General features: G+C 26.3%; 2 protein-coding genes across 3 annotated transcripts in view; one reads left to right on the top strand and one right to left on the bottom strand.

Annotated features, from left to right (window-relative positions):
• LOC100160819 (probable E3 ubiquitin-protein ligase HERC1) overlaps positions 1–18,247 on the bottom strand; it is a 38,273-nt gene extending 20,026 nt beyond the window's left edge. For both annotated transcript variants that reach the window (XM_001942817.5, XM_016801006.2), the window contains exons 1-28: positions 18,033–18,247; positions 16,084–16,443; positions 15,842–16,013; positions 15,594–15,767; positions 15,273–15,520; positions 14,803–15,211; positions 14,563–14,739; positions 14,199–14,476; positions 13,737–13,889; positions 13,374–13,537; positions 11,771–11,893; positions 11,207–11,338; positions 10,988–11,138; positions 10,768–10,920; positions 10,356–10,490; positions 8,458–8,578; positions 8,232–8,384; positions 7,028–7,219; positions 4,673–4,949; positions 4,494–4,603; positions 4,302–4,428; positions 3,995–4,118; positions 2,544–2,642; positions 2,051–2,448; positions 1,839–1,979; positions 1,528–1,774; positions 864–990; positions 640–801 (exon numbers count right to left, since the gene is read on the bottom strand). In XM_001942817.5, coding sequence (XP_001942852.2) covers positions 640–801; positions 864–990; positions 1,528–1,774; positions 1,839–1,979; positions 2,051–2,448; positions 2,544–2,642; positions 3,995–4,118; positions 4,302–4,428; positions 4,494–4,603; positions 4,673–4,949; positions 7,028–7,219; positions 8,232–8,384; positions 8,458–8,578; positions 10,356–10,490; positions 10,768–10,920; positions 10,988–11,138; positions 11,207–11,338; positions 11,771–11,893; positions 13,374–13,537; positions 13,737–13,889; positions 14,199–14,476; positions 14,563–14,739; positions 14,803–15,211; positions 15,273–15,520; positions 15,594–15,767; positions 15,842–16,013; positions 16,084–16,437 — 5,101 coding nt within the window. In that variant the 5' untranslated portion in view covers positions 16,438–16,443; positions 18,033–18,247. The remainder of the gene's footprint in view (positions 1–639; positions 802–863; positions 991–1,527; positions 1,775–1,838; positions 1,980–2,050; positions 2,449–2,543; positions 2,643–3,994; positions 4,119–4,301; positions 4,429–4,493; positions 4,604–4,672; positions 4,950–7,027; positions 7,220–8,231; positions 8,385–8,457; positions 8,579–10,355; positions 10,491–10,767; positions 10,921–10,987; positions 11,139–11,206; positions 11,339–11,770; positions 11,894–13,373; positions 13,538–13,736; positions 13,890–14,198; positions 14,477–14,562; positions 14,740–14,802; positions 15,212–15,272; positions 15,521–15,593; positions 15,768–15,841; positions 16,014–16,083; positions 16,444–18,032) is intronic.
• Positions 18,248–18,554: 307 nt separating this feature from the next.
• On the top strand, positions 18,555–19,873 carry LOC100159446 (polycomb group RING finger protein 3). Its single transcript, XM_001947108.5, has 5 exons — positions 18,555–18,744; positions 18,812–18,964; positions 19,044–19,189; positions 19,276–19,419; positions 19,487–19,873. Exons 1-5 carry the CDS (start codon positions 18,639–18,641, stop codon positions 19,610–19,612), a joined length of 675 nt encoding a protein of 224 aa, XP_001947143.1. The 5' UTR covers positions 18,555–18,638; the 3' UTR covers positions 19,613–19,873.
• Positions 19,874–20,380: the final 507 nt, after the last annotated feature.

Consider the following 20,380-nt stretch of genomic DNA (forward strand, 5'->3'; position numbering starts at 1 on the left):
TAAACCGGATAGCAATCAAAACGGCGACTAAACGAGTAAGAAACGTATGCTGTATACAGTACGGTCGTACAAGACACATTATCTGTTACAGATAAGATTAAGAATTATCGATTTGGACGAAATCAAATTTACTACTACAATACTGTATTAATAATCGCTATAGGTGATTATAAAAACAAATTTTCGTTTTAAAATAACATCGCTATATCCAGATTATCGTTATAACCGATATCGTTATATACGAATAAAAGTACTACACATTACATATAAAACCAACCAAATACATTGCTTGGAATCGTTTTACCCGGAATATCGTTATATACGGCATCGTTATAAGCGAATTTGACTGTATGTGAATATTATGATACATCAATGCGCGATTCAAAATGTTTTTTTCCATCTGTGACCCCATGAGCTATACATTTAAAATATATGCACAAAAATGGCTTTTACGGATGTATAGTAAAACATTTATTAGTATCAAAAAAATATTTCTACTTATAAAAATAGCACACTTTATAAATACAAAGAAATCATTTAAAATTATAAAGTTAAAGTAGTAAATTATAAAGAATTATATGATAAAATACCAAATAAAAAGAGTACGTTTTAATTATATTTTAACATATTTAAAATTACCACTTTCAAAAGGAGTAGATCCAAGAGCATAAGCTCTTCCACCATGAGCATGGATAACTGTATGACTATTTTCAATGATACAATTGAAACTCTTTTCTTCATGAAATGAAAATGGTAACTCACCAACATCAATATTATGATTACTCATACTATCATTTGAATCTAAAAAAGCGTATAAATTTACCAAATTGTAAGAATTAAAATTAAGCTAAATAATTTCTTACCATTTAAACATATGTTACCCATTTGTTTATCTAAGTCTTCTTGTTTCAAATATGCAGTTATGTTTTCAACTTTTTGTGGAATCAACCACATATTAGTACCCAATTGTTCAAAAAGTGTCTTCACGATCTAAAGTTAAATATATTCAACAAATCATACAATCATCTGTACTTCTTGTATTTCCGCAAAAAGTTTTGCCAAGAAAATTACTTTTAAAAATGACATAATTAAGCACAGTAATATAAATTAAGGCTATCTCCCAATATAGAAGGTTAGGTATAGAATGTTTACTAATTTAAGTAGCTTCAGGAGAAAAAACTCAGACTACAAGAATTAAACTCAGTTTATTAAGTCTCTGGGATACTAATAATAAGTTTTACCGTGAACATACTTGTCACTAATCCCTAAATCTTTTAACTAAATGATCACTAACAGACTCAAATGATTAATTCCTGAAATTGAAAGTCAGAAATCCTGACTGGATAAATAATATAAAGATAAAGGAGAAAATGATTATAATTTAAACTTAAATAGACTACTTTATTTTCAATAACTTTTTTTCATAGAAAATCATGTAGAAAAAGAAAACAGATGAAGACATTATAATGCTATGAAACTATAAATTAAAAACTACATTAATTAAAATTAATATATTTCAATACATACTTTTTTACGACCACTATTGGATGATTTTAAATAGGGCAATATTTGACGTAATAATCTCAAAATTAAAAGTTTGCAGCGAAAATGTTCGGCTAAAAACATAGTAGTAGAACATTGAGCTAGGCGTAGAAGAGTTTCAGTCCATTGGTGAGAACTTATACACAAAGGAGAAAATGATGTGCATTGTAAAACAAACGACAATAAATCACAAATATAACTTTGCACTGGATATGAATCTGGTGAGTTTATCCTTAAAATAACAAGTTTATTAATTAAAAATATAATTTATATGATAAAAGTACTGCTTTACTTACCCTTCAATTAGCATATTATTTGGATTTTCAGAAAATGTTTGTTCCATAATAGAACATTGTCTCGAATTTATTAGTATATCTAAAAGATTATGTACATTCACAAAAACGGCTCTAATACTTTCAAAACTAGAATTTGCATTGCTAAATAAAAAAAATTATATTAAAAAATAAATAAATTTAAGTAAAAATAAGATTTTATGAAAATAACATACCATCCAGATACTGCCAAAATGTATAAAATATTACTTGTCATTTTTACTATTACTAATGAGTATCGATCAGTAGACATAAATGGAACATGAAGTTTACAAGTACTAACCAACATTTCAGGTAAATTATTTGACAGTAAATACTCAAAATCTGACGATGTAAAATGCATGTTGAGTAATGAAAGAATACATATTTGAATAGAAAATAATTCTGATGTTGCAACATTCATCCTTAAATATATTTCAAAATGTTTGTAAATATTAAGAACAGCATTTTGAATCTGTCTTTTAATTGATCTTGGAACTGTATTAATAGCTGAATAATAATGGTCAATAATATGATGTCCGATTAATTGTGACTGGTACAACTCCAAAAGACCACAAATAAATGCCTCAAATACCTATTATTGATTAATATAAAAAATATCATTATGACTTAATACTTAATAAAAAACATAAATTAATATTAAAAATAGAAGATAGTTCATATATTTACCTTACACATATGACTCAATGAGATATGATTGGATGAGTCTTGTACAAAATCAATAATTTTCAACATTTTTGTAATGCGATTAAAGGCTGCCAATCGATCCTATTATGTACATAGAAAAAATGGTTTATGTAAAACTAGCTGAAAAACCCGGCATTGTACGGGAAAAAAGTTGTAATTAATTAACTCCTTTTGGGTGTAATACACTCTGCTAGGTATGGAAGCAAAATCATATTATATTTTAATTTTTAGAGATCCCGCGTGGCGTAGCCCGTGAGTTTCGCTTATGGTTATTGGTTATGCGAACAGTATATTATCAGGTAGGCAATCCATCTGCAATAGATTGCAGATACAGCGAGATGAGAGATAAAATATAGCCTATATTAGTACAGCTTTGTAGTTGAAAAAAAATTTGTATACAGTGTACCTAAAATAGTATTGAAGTCATAGTTGGTCATCCCGGATTTTTAGGAGTATTTAATATTTATATATTAATATATTTTGGGGGGATATTTTATTTTATTTTTACAGACAAACCAGCGTAATTGTACCTAACTTTGTGAAATAATTTGCATATATAACCTGCAACCAAAGGCAATCATAAATAAACAAAAAAAAAAACTTTTGACTACCACCTTTAGATCCCTATTTTACCACCTCTTTAAAAAGCGAATATCAGAATTCTTATTGCATATCTGGATCATTAGAGGAACCACTAAGCATAGGCAGAGATTTGGGGGGGGGGGGGCTTGAGTGTGCTAGGCCCTCTCAAAACGTACAAACAGAAAAGTTAGTAGACATATTACAATATATTATGTAACTTATTTAACTTATATTATTTTTGAGGGGGCTAAATTCAAATCTCCGCCTATGCCACTAAGTATTCCAAATACCAAGTTCGTACGTTTTGTATTTTAAAACCAATTTGTGCATTTAGTTAAGATATTGCTTGATAGATGGCGCCACTATTACATTTTTACAACCCCTTAATTTCCCTTTCAGGGACTGAATTTCCAAAAATCCTTTCTTAGCATATACCTACGTCATAATAGCTATCTATATGACAATTTTAGCCAGATCCGTCCAATTGTTCGGCTAGGCTATATATAGATAAGTAATAAAAATATAAAATATTATGATAAATTCATAAAATGATTAAGGGTTCAGAAGTTATTTATCTAGATTCATCATGTTGTAGTTATCAATTGACAACATAATTTCATACAGTGGCGTATGAGTTTGATAATAATCTATACATTTTACTAGATGAAAAGAAAACTAACCTTTTATTATACTAAGGTTAAATTGTAATTTTTTTTTAATTATTATATTGCTTTGACATTTTTAAAGAAGAGTTTTTAAGAAACTTCAATGCCTACATTTTCTGTATGATAATTAGATATTTAGACAATTAGATCAATAGAATAATTTATTTATTAATTAACTGTACATACATGTGCTCTGATTTCTTCAACTTCTGATGCTTGTATTAATGCATACGGATTGGTAGATTGTTTGGAATCAAAAACAAACTCTAAAACTGATTCTAATACTGATTTATTAGCAGCAGTCAAATCACTAGAAAAAACAATTAATAACATTTTAAAACATTTTAATGACATACATAAATGTATTTTAATGTCTTAATATTTTTGAGTTAATGATCATTTTTACACACAATTGTAAATCAATTATAATATTATTGAAGTTGATTTTTATGTTTTACATTTTTTTAAATTATTTAAACATTAAGATTCATACTCTTTCAAAAGATGTTTATTAGGTAATGATGGATCACTATGCATTCCACGAACTGCAGTCAACAAAAAGCAGCATTTACTAGAAATATTTAAGCACAGGTACTCATCCATTACAGAATTCGGGGAACCTTGAAAGTATAATAAACCCAACATTATAAATAAATACATTTCTCATAAATTCATAAATACTCACTATTTTCAGAAAATGTGGCAGATTTTTCAGTATTATTATTAACAATAGCAAAAAACATCTTCATACAAATTTCATTTATAAAAGAAACAAGTTTTTTATTAATTACTAAGCTGCAAATAAAAATATTTATAAAGTATAGTTTAAACATGTGTATTTATATATAAACATTATATACTAACTCTTTAAGAGGTCTACCATCAATTTTTATCAATGTAATATAAAACAATGGTAATGTTAAACGTGCTATCATATTATATTTATTGTCTTTTAAGAAACTTTCATATTTATCCTTAAAATTCTTGCAGATAGCTAATATGGAATTATCTTCATTTTGTTCATAATCACTTAGTATATATTTTAATAAACTTAAATATGGTAATGGTATAAAATGTAGTTCATGTTCCAATACAGTGAAACCTTGAATAATAATACATTTCAATCGATCTTCTATATCATCTAAAATAAACAAAATCAAGAAAAGGATTATATACTTTCTGTAGTTACAGATTTCTTAAATATATGCAATTATAGAGTAATATAATTATCAACAGCAGAGCGAGGGATGTAAGAGTTTTTTTTTTTTTTTTTATCAGTAAATTTGCTCTAACTTTGGACTATTGGAAGTGATTTCTGGTATAAAATATCACTTAGTTGATAGTGGTAGAGGTAGTTAAATGTCAAAAATAGAAAATCCCAGTACTTTTCAAAATAATTGGGGAAAATTAACAGAAAATTGAGGGAAAACAAAATCATTAACACAACATTAGTCTTTGACAATGTCATTTTTATTTTATTTTTGTAATTCAGAAAGGATTGAAATAGAAATATTATTATCTCATATGTTAATCATTTAGCAATTTAAAACTATCAAAAATACAAGTCACACATTTTTTTGTTAAGGGGCTGCAGCCGATGAAAAAAAAATGACTTTTAGATCAATAAGCTAGACAAAACTGAAAGAATTTGGTTTGACAGATTTTAATTTTGAAAATAGATTATGGTTGATCAATAAGTTTACTAGAGAATGATCAAGGCGATTTTGAATATTTTTTTTCCAGCTGTGATATCCAAGAATAAAAATATCGAAAAAAGGGTATTTTGTATTTATATTATTCATAATAAGTTATGACTAAGGCTCGGATTTATATGTAAATACATATTTTCTCTGCGACATGTTAAACTAATTTCGGCAAGTGATAAATTTGTTTCACAATATTTTTGATAAAACGAGCTATATTTGATTTTACATATTTTTACATATTTTGTCATAAACACATGTTTTTACATATTTCACAATTATTCAATTTTTTCTCACATATTTATACAATTATACTGTTTTGATGTCTTTTCTTCAGAGTTAGAATAATTGAAAGGTTATCATGACTATATATTATATCGACGATCTTTTGAATTCGAAAATTTAAAAGTGCATGTTATTATTAATTGTAATCATGATAATTAGATAACTATAGATAAATATGCATTTTTTATTACATTTTATTATTAATTATTATTAAGATTTTATGACAATATCGGCGATCTTTTTTATCTTATTTAAAATTTAAAAATGAATGTTAATTAATGTTTGTAATCAATATAATTAGATAAATATACATTTTGTATTACATTTTATTATATTATTAATTATTATTTTTTTTTTTCGATAATACATATTTTGAATTCTTTAGCACATATTTATGTACATATTTTTATTGTATAAATACATACTTTGGTTATATAAATACATATATATCCGAGCCCTAGTTATGACACTAACAATAATTGGAATATTCAATCATCGGACCATCATCAGCTATAAACATGTCGGCAACACTGCTTATATTATATATTCTAGGATTTTTAGTATTTGTTATTATAGTGGCAACAGAAATAAATAATCTGTGAAAATTTCAACTTTCTAATTTTCATGGTTCATGAGATACAGCCTGGTGACAGACGAACGGACGGACGGACAACGGAGCCTTAGTAACAGAAACCTTAAAAATGAGAAATAATTATTTGCCGTTAAATGATTTAGGTTAGTTTTTATAATTCAAAAAATAGTAAATTTAGAAACTTTCAACCATTGTTCACGTCATTATATTCTATACACTGGAATGTTAAAAATTTTCAAACTATACTCTGTTCAAGTTAAGAAACGTAGTTGGCAGCGACCAGTTTTTGTCGAGCCAAAGTCACGCAACACCTATTTGTCACCCCCACCCAGTCAATTGCCTGTATACCTACCGTGTAGTATTGCCACACCACTGTGCACAAGTAGGCCACCAACTATGTTTCTTAACTTGAACAGAATATAATACTTAATTATTAATAGACAATTAAAATATTTAAACTTGTATATGTTTGATAAAATTTTAAATCCAGAGGGGTTGAATGTACTGATTTTACAGTGATTTTCTTTAATGTTCAGTACCCGGCAGATATGTACAAGAAAAAGCTCAATAAAAATCTAATAGATATGCAATAATTTTTAGCTAATATTTTTAATGTCAATACATTTTTTGTACTCTTACCAAATATATTTTTATCATCTAATTTTTCAATTCCTGAAGAAAACAATTTGCTTTTTAACCAACGTTCATTATATATTTCTGATGGGCATAATGGTGAACTTATCACTCCATAGCTTATTAACTGGCCAATTAATAAACAAAATGCTGATTCTAGTTCAATAAACCATACAGATTCATTCATCTTTTCAGGATCTAAATATAAATAATTAATACCAATTAATATTAGACATTATATACAGAGTGTAGCAGAAAACCAGACAATTGAAACAACTTTAGTTCAAATCAATATTTTTAAATTATTTTTCTGTATAATTAACAGACACTCATACTTCACATATAAAATACCATTTTAGATTCTGAGCTGAGCAATCAATGTATTGATTTTACAATATTTTTTTTTTTGTGTGTGTCTGTCATCACCTTTTGGCACAGTAAACATGCTTCAATTTTCTTTAGGAAAGTTTCTGGTAGGAAAGTGAATTAGATAGATTTCAAAAGTATTAGAAAAAATACACAAAAAATTGAGGGAAAACTAAGATTTTAATGCTAGTGTAACACTAAAAAAAATAACTGAATATAGATTAAATTTTCACTTAATGCTTATATTAGCAATTTCAAACAAAATAACATTTTCAAAATATTGACTCCTTCTGAGTTACTTATAGGTATGAGAACATTTTCTGAACAAAATTGATTGTAATGGAAATGAAAAAAAAAGAAAACTTTTGATTGTATAAACATTTATCTAAGTCAAATGGTTTATTTTTGGTGATTTTTTTTAAGACGTCAAACTAAAAAGTAACTCATTAATTAGAAAATGATAACATTTTAAAAAAATATTTAGATTTGAACAAGTATCTATTTAAAAATTCTCATAAAATATTTTTAAAAGTTTATACTTTTTGAATTTAAACTTTTTTTTACGACGACCAACTTTATTTATCAAAAATAATTAATCAAAAAAAATTCTAAAAAATTAACTATATGACTTATATAAAAGTTTTTCCAATGAACATTTTTCTAAAAACGAGTCATAAATGGGTATTTTGAATTTTTCAAAAAAAAATTCTGTCAATATAAGATTTAAAATTTGTTTGCATGTTAATGATGTAAAAAAGAGTATATTGCTTAGAACAAAAATTATTTAATTTTTCAGATCTTCCTATTACACTCAGTATAGCATATTTATAAACCATACTAATACCATTTGAACACATTTTTTGGTTTAATGTATGAAGCGATTGAACTGTATTTATTAAAGATGTTATAAGAGGTTGAATGTGTTCACTTTGTAAAAATGTCAATGAATTTAATGTATTAATCATTGTTTCTCCAACTATTGATGAAGATAAAACAGCTGAAATACAATTTTATATTTAATAAATATATTTTTTTAATGTAAATGTACATATATTTATTAAACTTCATACCATTGTAAAAAAGATGATGTTCATCTTTATAAGAATTAATGGCCATTGTAAATATTTTGTTGGCAAACAATAAGTATGCTTCCATATGATTAACAAAAAGGCGGTTCATACTAAGACAAGACTAAAAAAATAATACAATATTCATCAATCTTTCAACAATTAGTATTTGAAGTATTAAATATTAAGTGATCATCTGGCACTAAAACCAGTGACGTAATTTTTGGTGGGGGAAGTAGGCATTTGCTCCTCTCCTTGTCATTAGCGGGCCACTATCAGATTGGGTATGGGCTGGTGTTGGGCTAGTTTTGAGCCGCAAGCCCTCAAACATGATTAATGTCATTGCTAAATAAAATTTAACCATGGCTCGTGGCACCTGCTAATACGTAAATATTTATAGGGTATCTGTATCCTACAGTCTCTAATTTATGTACATGTTATGTATCTAAAACTACTCTTATAACATGTATAAATTACTAATAAATATTTAATAATTTACTGTATGTTTTTTTCAGTGTTTGGAAAGAACGTCGTTCATGAACGTCCGTTCACTCGTTCACGTTTATAATTAGTGTACAATACGTGAACGTCGCTTGTTTTTTTATATAGAACGTGAACGTAAACGACATTCATATATTTAATGAATTTGAACGATTTTTAATACGTTCAAATAATGCATTTATTATTTAATAAATATTGATTGATAATACTATTATGATATATAATATTTTACGAATTATAAAAATAAAATACATGAAATTCCAGTGGGCACCCCACATCCCACTTCCCCAGTGGGGAATTCCTGGACATAATACAACAATAATATTATGATTTAAACGATACATAAAAATAAAATAAAATAAACTAAATGAACAACGAAATGAAAGCATTCATATTTACAAAGAACGTGAACGAGTTCTTTTTTAAGACACGGAACGTGAACGAATTCATTTTTTTAGTCAACGTTCCAAACACTAAATAAATATATAAACTAAATAAATAAGTTTTTACTCTCTGTATATATTATATTAATAGGATATAAATTGGGGTAAAATTCCCCCTCTCAAACTAAGTCTTCATATATACTCCGTTCCCCGAGAGAAGGAACTTGTTTTGCGAAGAACTGACGGCATTTAACGACCTGGGACACTATTTCCTTCATTCAAACATTCCGGGCGGCAGCGTTGTATAGCATTACAACTACAAACCATGTTTAACTATGGGAAATAGTGACCCCACCCGTTAAACGCTGTCAGTTACATTGTGAAAAGAGATCCTTCTTTCGTGGTGCGGAGTGTAGTAGCAAATTGGTAATAATTTAGGTATCCCTTTAACTATGTATGTATTATTTAGTCATTACTATCTCTCAAAAAAATAGGTTATTTATGCCAATGGTAATAAATATAAAAATATGTAAGAAAAGTTTTTTATTGAAATGAAAATGTAATTGTTAGGCAGGCAGTTTTTTCTTCAGTTTTATTATGGGCCAGTCAAAATGTTTACCCCCCCTCCCCACACACACACACACAACCACCATCACAAAATCTAAAATTACAATTACACTGCTGACTAAAACACTACACTAATATATCTAACACAAATCTGACATGAAAAATAAAAATGATTAATTGATGAAATCAGCACTTCAATGTAAACCAAAAAAGATTCACAGCAAATACTATAATTAAAAAACAAAACACAATTAATTTTTTTATTAATTTAATATAAATGCTTAGGTATACCTATTGAAATATTTTTTAATCCAAATTTTTGTAAAATTATTTAATAACTAAAACAAAACCTTATATTTATGAAAATATTTACTTCTATAAAAAATGTCCTTGATATATATTATGCAATATGTATACTCAAATAGTTGAAAAAAAATGTTTAATACTTACATTACTAAAATGGTTCGACTTTATATTATATGCCAATAAATGTGATAACAATAACTTATGAAGGGAAGTCAGTATCATATCCAATTTGTTTACTTTTTTAAATGTAGGGGAATTATTTGATTCCAACAAAGTTACCTTAAAAATAAAATGTATATTTCAATTTAAAAACCGTTGTTAAATTATTAAACACTAAAATTAAAAAAGAACAGTTTATTTATTCTTATACAATATATAATGCCATGTAAATTTATATATTATCTTTTAACAGAGTAGTATTTAATTAATGATAACATTTGAATAATGTCAAATTTATAGTACTGAATATAGCTTTAATTGTTAATTGTTTACAGTATATTTGCAACTATTTATTGTATATGTGTTCAAATTAAAATTATTAAAACATTTTACTTACAGTACTGTTCGTTAAATGTTTTAATAGCAGCTTCATAACTTCTTCAATTGATGAATATCGATTTTCATAAAGGTCCATAGAGTTAACTCGAAACAATGAACTAATATGACTATTATCATTCAGACTAGAAACTGTGACATCTAAAAGCAGTTTCTGAAAAATACAAAATTAATACTAATAAATAGTGATGTATATTTATTATATATATAATTAATATTACTTGTCCTATAGTTAAATTTGTATCTTGTGCAAGAAGAGATTTGAGAATATTTAGACGCCCAGATAATGGAGGTAAAAGAAGTGACGCACCAGTAGATAAGCAATCCATTAAACTTCTTTCTACTACTTCTTTTACTTGCAAATCTACAAGTCTAAATGTAATATTGGTTATATTTTACTAATACTCATTTATTATTACAAATAAAATATTAATATTTACTTTAAAAGAAGTGTACGAAGCTGACTAGTTTCATTCCCGAGCAGTTTAGAAAAATTATGACCAGATACACGGGCAAAAAACAAATGATTATTAAGCATATTTAGACTCAAAATTAACATTTCTTCATTTATACTAAAAAAAAAAAATGATTTACTCATTAAATTAAAATATAATAATACATAGTTAATATACAATAATAAACTTCAGCAGTTTGCACATATTCAGAATATCTATTTCATTAAACAAAGTAAACATTTTCCAAAAATATATTTAATTGATAGATGACAATTATTTATTATCACACAAAAAGATTTAATATAGTTTAGATATTTTAATTTTAATGATTTTTAAATTGTTTATATTAGTTTTATCGAAATAAAACTATTGATTTATAGTTTAATTAAATTTTTTTTTTAACTTTACAGAAGCTAATATAATGTCAACACATTCATCACCCAAAATAGTATAAGAACATGTGATTGATGAAAAAACATGAAAATCAAAAAATAATGGGAAAATTATTTACAATGGTAGAGGTAACATTAAAAAAAAAAAAATACATACTCATTTGGTGTGGATTCATGAGATTCAATTTGTTCGCAATATTTTTCAATAAACTGTCTTAACCACTTAAATGTACTTTCGTGTAAATCAATACAGAAAGGACTATGCCATACATTTGTTTGCCTAGTTATAAAAATACAAATGTTAATCAATTAAACTAATGAAAACTTAGCTTTTTTCACCTAAAAACAGTTTGATCAAAACGTTTAATTGCTTAATCGAAAAAGTATACTCAAAACCAATAAAATTCCAGCAATTAAGCAAGCTAATCTAACCTTACAATAGAATACGCGGGACTCAATTCTTTTATGTTGTTTGTACACAAATTGTGTATATATTTATGTGACAATAATAAACAAAGCACTGAATAAGAGCTTCATATTTCCACAATAATAACATTGTTATGTAGGTACTGTTTTTTTATCAAGTTATAGAAGCATCACAAATATTTACAATTAAATGTTACTACCTTATATTGATTATGTATATTGTACGTTACTGTTTACTACTCAATTATAAAGAAAATACTATATTATAATAGTCGAGATATCAAGATAGTGTTTCAATATTATGAATTAAAAAAATTATATTGGTGGTGGTAAAGAGTATGATATTATAACCTTTGAAAACTAAAAAGAAATAGCTCCCTCAAAGTTAATATTTGCAGATATTTGCACAATTAATATCCCATTCTGTATCTGACTAACTTATAAAAATTTGTTTTAAAGTACATTTCTCCACTAGACTAGTTTTAACAAAATTTATAAAGCATATTGGTTAATAAATATAAACAAGATCCAATTGTTTAAGTAACAATGATTATTCTTTAAAGCAGGGGTCTGCAACCTACCACATGTGGCCCTCATAATAATTTTATGTGGCCCTGAAGTTAACCTGGAGTATAATTTGTCACATAAAAAAATCGCTAAGATAGTATCTACTTGAATTCGAAGATTAAAAAGTTGTTTGTTTGTAGATGCCTTGTTAAATTAATAAACCTGACAGTCGTGAACTTAAATAAACTAAATTTGATATGATAATATATTATTGTTTAAAATAAAATAAGGTGTATTGAAATTGTGACCCATGAAAAATTTAGATTTAGATTTTGGCCCATGACATAAAAAAGGTTGCCAACTCCTACTTAACAGTAAAGCGAGTATTCAACTTAAAAAAAATTCTTTAATCCACAACATTTTTTTTTATACCTTTAAACATGACCAATCAACTATCTATACTCAACTGATTTCTTGGTAAAATAAATGTTAAGTCTATAAATATCTTGAAACCTCAATATTTTCGATATAAATACCAATTAAAATAAGGTTTGAACTTGGCAATCTTCGTGCAAGTGGGAAATTTTCAAATACTTGATTAATTTAAGTATTCAAGGAATTTTGAGTACTTTAATTTTGAACTACACTAGATTAGTGCTAGAATTTCCAAAAAATAATAATCACACAACTCTACTATTCTGAGATACTTTCAAATTCAAAGACACTTATGACTTATCTACCCAAAATCATCCACCTGCATCTAACTGTTGTTATTATATAATCATTAATCAATAAGTATTTATTGTTTGTATTATGTATATAGATACCTGTCTGGTGGTAACGTAGTCCAAGCAACACTATGTGAAGTTCCGGCAGAAATTTGATTTATTTGTTTACCTTCCAAATTAATTACTTTACTAGGACGACTTACAGGACTTGTTGAATGACCTTGTCCACACTGGCCTTTTCCATTAGAACCCCATGCATATACCTAATCAAAAAAACTTTATTACATGTATTCGGTTGAAATCAATAAAATTATTTGTGTAGTATACTCCATTCATTTATTATCATATTTTTCTTCCTTATTATGTAAATATAACAAGATTAAATCTTCTATTAAAAAAAAACATACTAATAACTATGTTCTCAAAATATATTATTAAAAATTATATGTATATTTTACTCACTGCACAATTCCTTGTTAATGCCAAACAATGAGAATCGCCTACAGATATATCGATAATCATTTGTTGCATAAGATCTTCCACCACAGCTGGTGAGAAGAGAGTAATTTCCGATGAACCACATCCAAGGTTAGATCCTTGGCCCCAAGTAAACACCTAATCAATACAATAAATAAACAATACAACTTCACCCATAACCCTACTGTTTTATAAATATATTTTAATATTTTTTCAAACATTTAATTATAATCATTGCTGGTAAAGTTTACTTATTAATTAATTTTACATGAACAAATGAAATATTAATATAACATTAAATATTTTATTTATTAAGGATTTTTTTTTTTTTTTATCCATGTATCAGACATAGACAATATAATTTAAAGCTATTGTAGTATTATTTTTTTGGGAAATTGTATTAATTAATTATTACAAACTTCTGAAAACTTAAATATTAGTACATACTTCACCAGTGCAAGTTAATGCAACAGAAAAATGTATTCCAGCGGCAACTTTTTTAATTTTGTAATGTCGCAACCCTTCAATTTTTTGTGGCTTATACAATCTTATTGTATTACCATGACCAAGTTTTCCATTATCTCCAGAACCAAAAGACCAAACGGTATTTCCATCACGTGAACAAGCCAATGTATGAGTTGAACCACAAGCTACATAACCCACTGGCATATCACTTAAACTTTTAACAAGTGTGGGTATAAATCTAGGATTACAATCACCATGTCCTAAAAAAATGTATGTTATTTCATGTTTAAAACATCAAATGCATATTATTATATGCATTATAAAATGCATATTATTTAGAAAATACCTAATCGACCATGATCTCCTTCACCCCAAGTGTAAAGTTGTCCATCACTAGTAACTGCAGCACTATGTCTATAACCAGCACTAACTAATTCTATTACTTTACCAATAAATGGTCCTTGGATTAATTTTGGTTCTTTGTGAGTAGCAACATCTCCATGTCCTAATTTTCCATAATCACCTACATCAAATATCTACTTAAATAACAATTCAATACATGTAACAACAAATGTATCAAACTTACCATCTCCCCAACTATATACTTCTCCTGTATCACTTAAGGCTAATGAATGACCATCACAGCCTTTTGATGAAGATACTTGTTTAATTTTGCAATTAATGTTAATACGTTTAGGGACTGGTTGATTAGATGAGTTACCTAATCCCAAGCGGCCATAACTATTTTTTCCACAAGCACTTACACAACCTTTTGTATCTATAATAAATGTACAATATTGTCCTGCCTCTACTTGTTGTACATCTGATAGAGATCTAACAAGTCGTGGTATATCGGTTACTTCTGTTGCTCCTTCCGCATGTTGATTTGAAGAATTACTCCCCCACATAAATACTTCACTTAGAGGTTGTGGTAACTCAGCAGAATTCTGATTTAATGGAGTACGGACAACAGAAGTTTCTCCAAAACTAACAAGCTAAAATTATTTTTAAATAACTTTTAATAAACAATATATTATTAAAAGGTCTAAAAGTTACTTTTTTCATTAACAATAAAGCAACATCTTGTAATGGTATACGATTTCTAGATTTATAATTTTCAAATTCTTCCGATCCAAAGGCAAAAGTTAATATGGATGACATTTCTTCCAAAACTCGATAAAGTTTTTCAAATGGCAAACAAATATTATCAATATTTAAAGCCATATCAATCCATTCCAATAAATAAATAAGAGATTCTCGCTGATAAGCTAATAATAATGATAATTCTGCAAGTTGTTCTTTAACTGCACAAATTAAGAGTTATAAATGTAATTTAAAAGTTAAAAATTATGATAGTTTAATAAAATATAATTTCACCATTCATATTTTGTATAAAATCAGCATTTAAACATTCTTTTACAAAATGCGTTACATTATCTAAACAATCAAAACCAAGTTGAGGTAGTTCAGCTTTACTACCTAAAGAAAGTGGACTTAATTCTCTCATCAGTGTTAGTGCAGTATTAAGTACTTCTAAACCCATATTTATATCTATAAAAATATATATCAAGTTTGATTAACATTATATCAATAAAAGAATAGTAATCAAGAATATTATAATTAACCATTGCAATTTTTATTTTCCCAACTTTGTCTTAACAATGTGAAAAACATTGTAAGTCCTGTTTTCACAGTTAATTGTATGAGTACTTGTTGTCCAGTTAATTTTACTACTGGCTTTATGGTCTCTTCAACAGCATTTTGAGGTATCATTGATATTTGAACACTTTTATCTTCCTATAGAAAAAAACAATGATGCACCTGTTAAAAAAAAAGTATTTTTAGAATAAATTAGTTTTAATATTACCTTAGATAAGTAGTATTTCGTATGAAGTATATCATATAAATTATTTAATAATGATAATTTTTTTTGCAGTCTTTTAGAAAATGTCAGACTATCATAATATCTACGAGCAAGTTCATGATGACTTGTAATTATTTGTTTTTTTCGCTCATTCAATCTATTCACAGACATGCTCGGTAGAGAATAAACATTTTCATCAATTTCATATCCAATTCCATTTATACTATGTAATATTTCCATTATATTATCATCTGTACTATTGTAATCAAAGTTAGCCAACTTTGAGACAATTTCCGCGTCTGCATCCATATTGAGTGATGAAAGGATCCTCGGTATGTTTATGTCGATTTCTTCCATTACACACTAAACAAAAATTCAATTATATTTTTTATTTACTGTAATAACTAGCAATCAAATTTTAAATTGATGGAATTACTTAACTTATAAAATCAAATATAGGTGCAAATTGTAAATAATATTATTTGTTTATGCTTATAAAATCTATATTTCATATTTTACATAGTAATTTAAATATTATACATACATATTTATGTGAAATTCAGAAATTAAAGTACCTAGAGTGATTGTTTTTTTATATTGATGACTAGTTAATTGGTAAGAACTAAAATGTATTGAATGCATTAATGACGTAGTTTAACGTGCAATTTATTAATTCAATGGTTCACCAAGATGTATTGAACCCATAGCCATAAATCATGTTTAAGTGACCATTAGGTAAATAGTGGTTGATTCATAAAATTTTTTTTTTTTTATTATTATAAAAGAATATTCACTGTAGAAATTCGCTAGACTAAACCGGTATGAAAAATAATGCACCGGGATGTTTGGACCATATCATTTACATGGTTCATTATCACGGTGTGGGATAATTTTAAACCGGTTTAGTCTAGCAAATTTCTTGATTATCTACCTATACTTTGAGACATATTGAGCAAATTAGACAACATTATACAGTGGCATAGGCAGGATTATGAAATGGGAGGGGGAAGGATGTTCAATCCAAATTTTTTACAGTTAATAAAAAATACATTTATTAGGGGAAGTAATGTCAATGTGGGGGAGGGAGGTTAAACACCCAAAACTACCCCTGGATATGCTACTGATATTATATACATATAAAACAATACAAAAATGACATGTCATACCCATCTAGTGATTGAACACAGCATTATTATTTTATTTTTCTAGTTAATTATAATTGTTAAATATATCAATTTAATCGTCCAACAGATCCTAACACCATTTTCTCTGAAATCGACTAGGGGGACTTCCAGGGAGTGTATTAGATGCAAGTAAATTGATTAAAGAGTTTGAACAAGTCTGAAATTTGAAACACATTTTTTATAATGTATTGTGGCTAATTAATTTATTGATTCTATTGTAAAATAATTTTGAAGTGTGCAATTAGTTACATATCAAAAGATCCAAAAGAGATAATACAGAGTAAGAGTGATCGATTGGAAATCTTGTGTGGTACAAATTTTAGGATGGCTTAGGACATCTCCAAATTTGAATTGCATACCTAGGTCCAAAAAAGTATTTTAATGTTAACTGATTTTTTTATGCAACACGGGCATGAACAATTTATAAGTATAATATTATTTAAATTAATTTTTAATAACATACCACAATTTACTGAACCTATTAATTAATATTTTAATTTAAATCACTGTATAGAAGAAATGTGAAATTCACTTTGAATACAGATTTAGTATTTAATTATTAGAAATACAACAAAAATAAGTACAAAAAAGTAAAACAATTTAATGTATTAGGTAAAATGAAAACTAGAAAATTAATTAGTTATAATTGAATTTATATTAGTTAATATAAACATGATGTAAATGGATTTTTAATGAATAGTAATGGAAAAATTTACCTATAGAATAAAGGCAAGTATCAACATTATTTTCAAATATTTGTCAATTTACCTCTAAATTGATTCCAATCAATAGTATTTTTTAATCCTGTATTCCCTCATTTGATATATTTCAAAATAGTCACATAATCTTATTGTTTTATAAATTACATGTTTTTACATAATTCCACAAATTTGATAAAAAAAAATTTGAAGTTTCAATTTTCAATTTTCTTTCAAAACAATATAATACAGCCAACAGGCAAAACGCAAAAACAACCATGAATTCTATTATCAAATATCGACAGTAAAATCACAGAATAAAATATTATATAATCATCCCTAGAATTATACTACTAATCACTACTTTTTAGAATACTCATATCATATCAGTAAAATCGTTTCTTTTTAATTATATTAATAGTTGGCAACACTATTTTTAGTTCCTCACTGGGATAAATGATAACGAGATAATATTATTATGTTAAATATAAATTGAAATATACAGAAATACTCAAATCTCTTTATCTCTACAAAGTGAGAACTGTGAATAATTCTAAATTCGATAACAATTATAATTATATTATTATAATATTTATTATTTATGGTTAATAGTCTTTTTATCCTACTTGACATTTTTTATTAAACGATTTTTAGACTTGTGATTTTGTGGAAAATAATGGAAAAACTGATTAAATTAAAAACTCTGAATTGTCATATTACATGTAAAATATGTAGAGGGTATTTAGTGGATGCTACGACTGTAACAGAATGCTTACATACATGTTAGTACCTAAATTTCATATTCAAACATTTATATTTTTAACATTATTATTATTTATTTTTTTTTAGTTTGCAAAAGCTGTCTTGTGAAACATTTAGAAGAGAACAACAGTTGTCCTACTTGTCAAATTGTTATACATCAATCGCATCCATTGCAGTATATAAGTTTTGATCGAACGATGCAGGATATTGTATTTAAATTAGTACCTGGGCTTCAGTTGGGTATGTATAAATAGAAAGAAATAACCTAGAAAATTATAAATAATAAATAAAAGTATAAAACATTTTAATTTTGAATTAGATGAAACAAAGCGTGAAAGAGAATTTTATAGAATCAGAGGCCTACCATATCCTAAAGAAGTCCCGGCTGGTACTGAAATTGATGATGATAAAACAGCACAAGATCAAGCAGCAGCAGATTCTGACTACCATAGAGCAGATGAACAAGTAACCCCCTTTTGTTGTGTTTTATATGTTTACTTATTATAAAAACTCCTTCATATTATTTTGTTAACTATAATTATATTATGAAGGTAAATATCGGTTTGGAATGTGTTGCATCACACTTGAAGTCATTAAAGAAAAAGTTCCTAAGAGTGTCTTCTCAGGCCACTATTACACATCTTAAAAAGTTCATTGCTGTGAAAGTACTTGATGGATCAGATAAATACAGAGACGTTAGTGACATTTTTCTATATTTCAATCAATATTGTTCGTATTTGTATATTTAATTTGTTTTTTCAGATTGACATCTTGTGTAATGATGAATTGTTGGGAAAAGACCACACTCTTAAATTTGTATATGTAACAAGATGGCGATTCAGAGAACCTCCTTTAAAACTTCAGTATAGGCCAAAATTAGATTTGTAAATTATTTTTTGATCTGTCTTATTCAGTATTGTATCTTTTACTTATTGCATGTACAACTTTTTTTTATATTGTATGTGTTCATTTAAGTTAAAAATCATAATTTATTTAATGTAAATTTTAAAATTAAAAATACTACTGTTTAATTAAATACATAAAAACTTTAATATGCTTACTTTTACAATCTTAAAAATATAGATTGTATGTAATATACATATTATTTATTCCAATCTTGAATTAATATATTTGTCTATATAAAATTAATTGAATGGGTTTTATTTTTATAAAATGTAAGGTTCATGATTATAAATTAGGAAAATTATTACAAAAGATCATATCAATATTGTTCAGTTACTAATCTTTTATAAATATTTTTTATTAAATACATATTTTGCATTTAATTAGTATTATTTGTATTGATTTTGAGTGTAAATTATGATTACAATTATTTTAAATGTTGTATGTCTTGTATTTATTTATTTTTGTATTATTATTATTCATAAGCTATATAACATAAAATGTTCAATAAGTATATTTAATAAAAGTCACGTTAACTGCAAATTACATCAGAAAAAGTCACTCATTAGCAACATTTTCAACTGTAGAAGAAATAAATATAAATAATAAATAAATATTTTTTTTTTTTTAAAACAACATTTCTTTATTTTAGATAGATGGGTTATTTTACAACCAATGTTTATTTAACGTTTATCTAATAATTTTACTTGATACAAACACTTTGTAGTTAATTTTATAAGTATCTTTAATTTG

This window comes from Acyrthosiphon pisum, chromosome A2 (genome assembly GCF_005508785.2).
Source record: "Acyrthosiphon pisum isolate AL4f chromosome A2, pea_aphid_22Mar2018_4r6ur, whole genome shotgun sequence".
In the NCBI taxonomy this organism is placed as follows: domain Eukaryota; kingdom Metazoa; phylum Arthropoda; class Insecta; order Hemiptera; family Aphididae; genus Acyrthosiphon; species Acyrthosiphon pisum.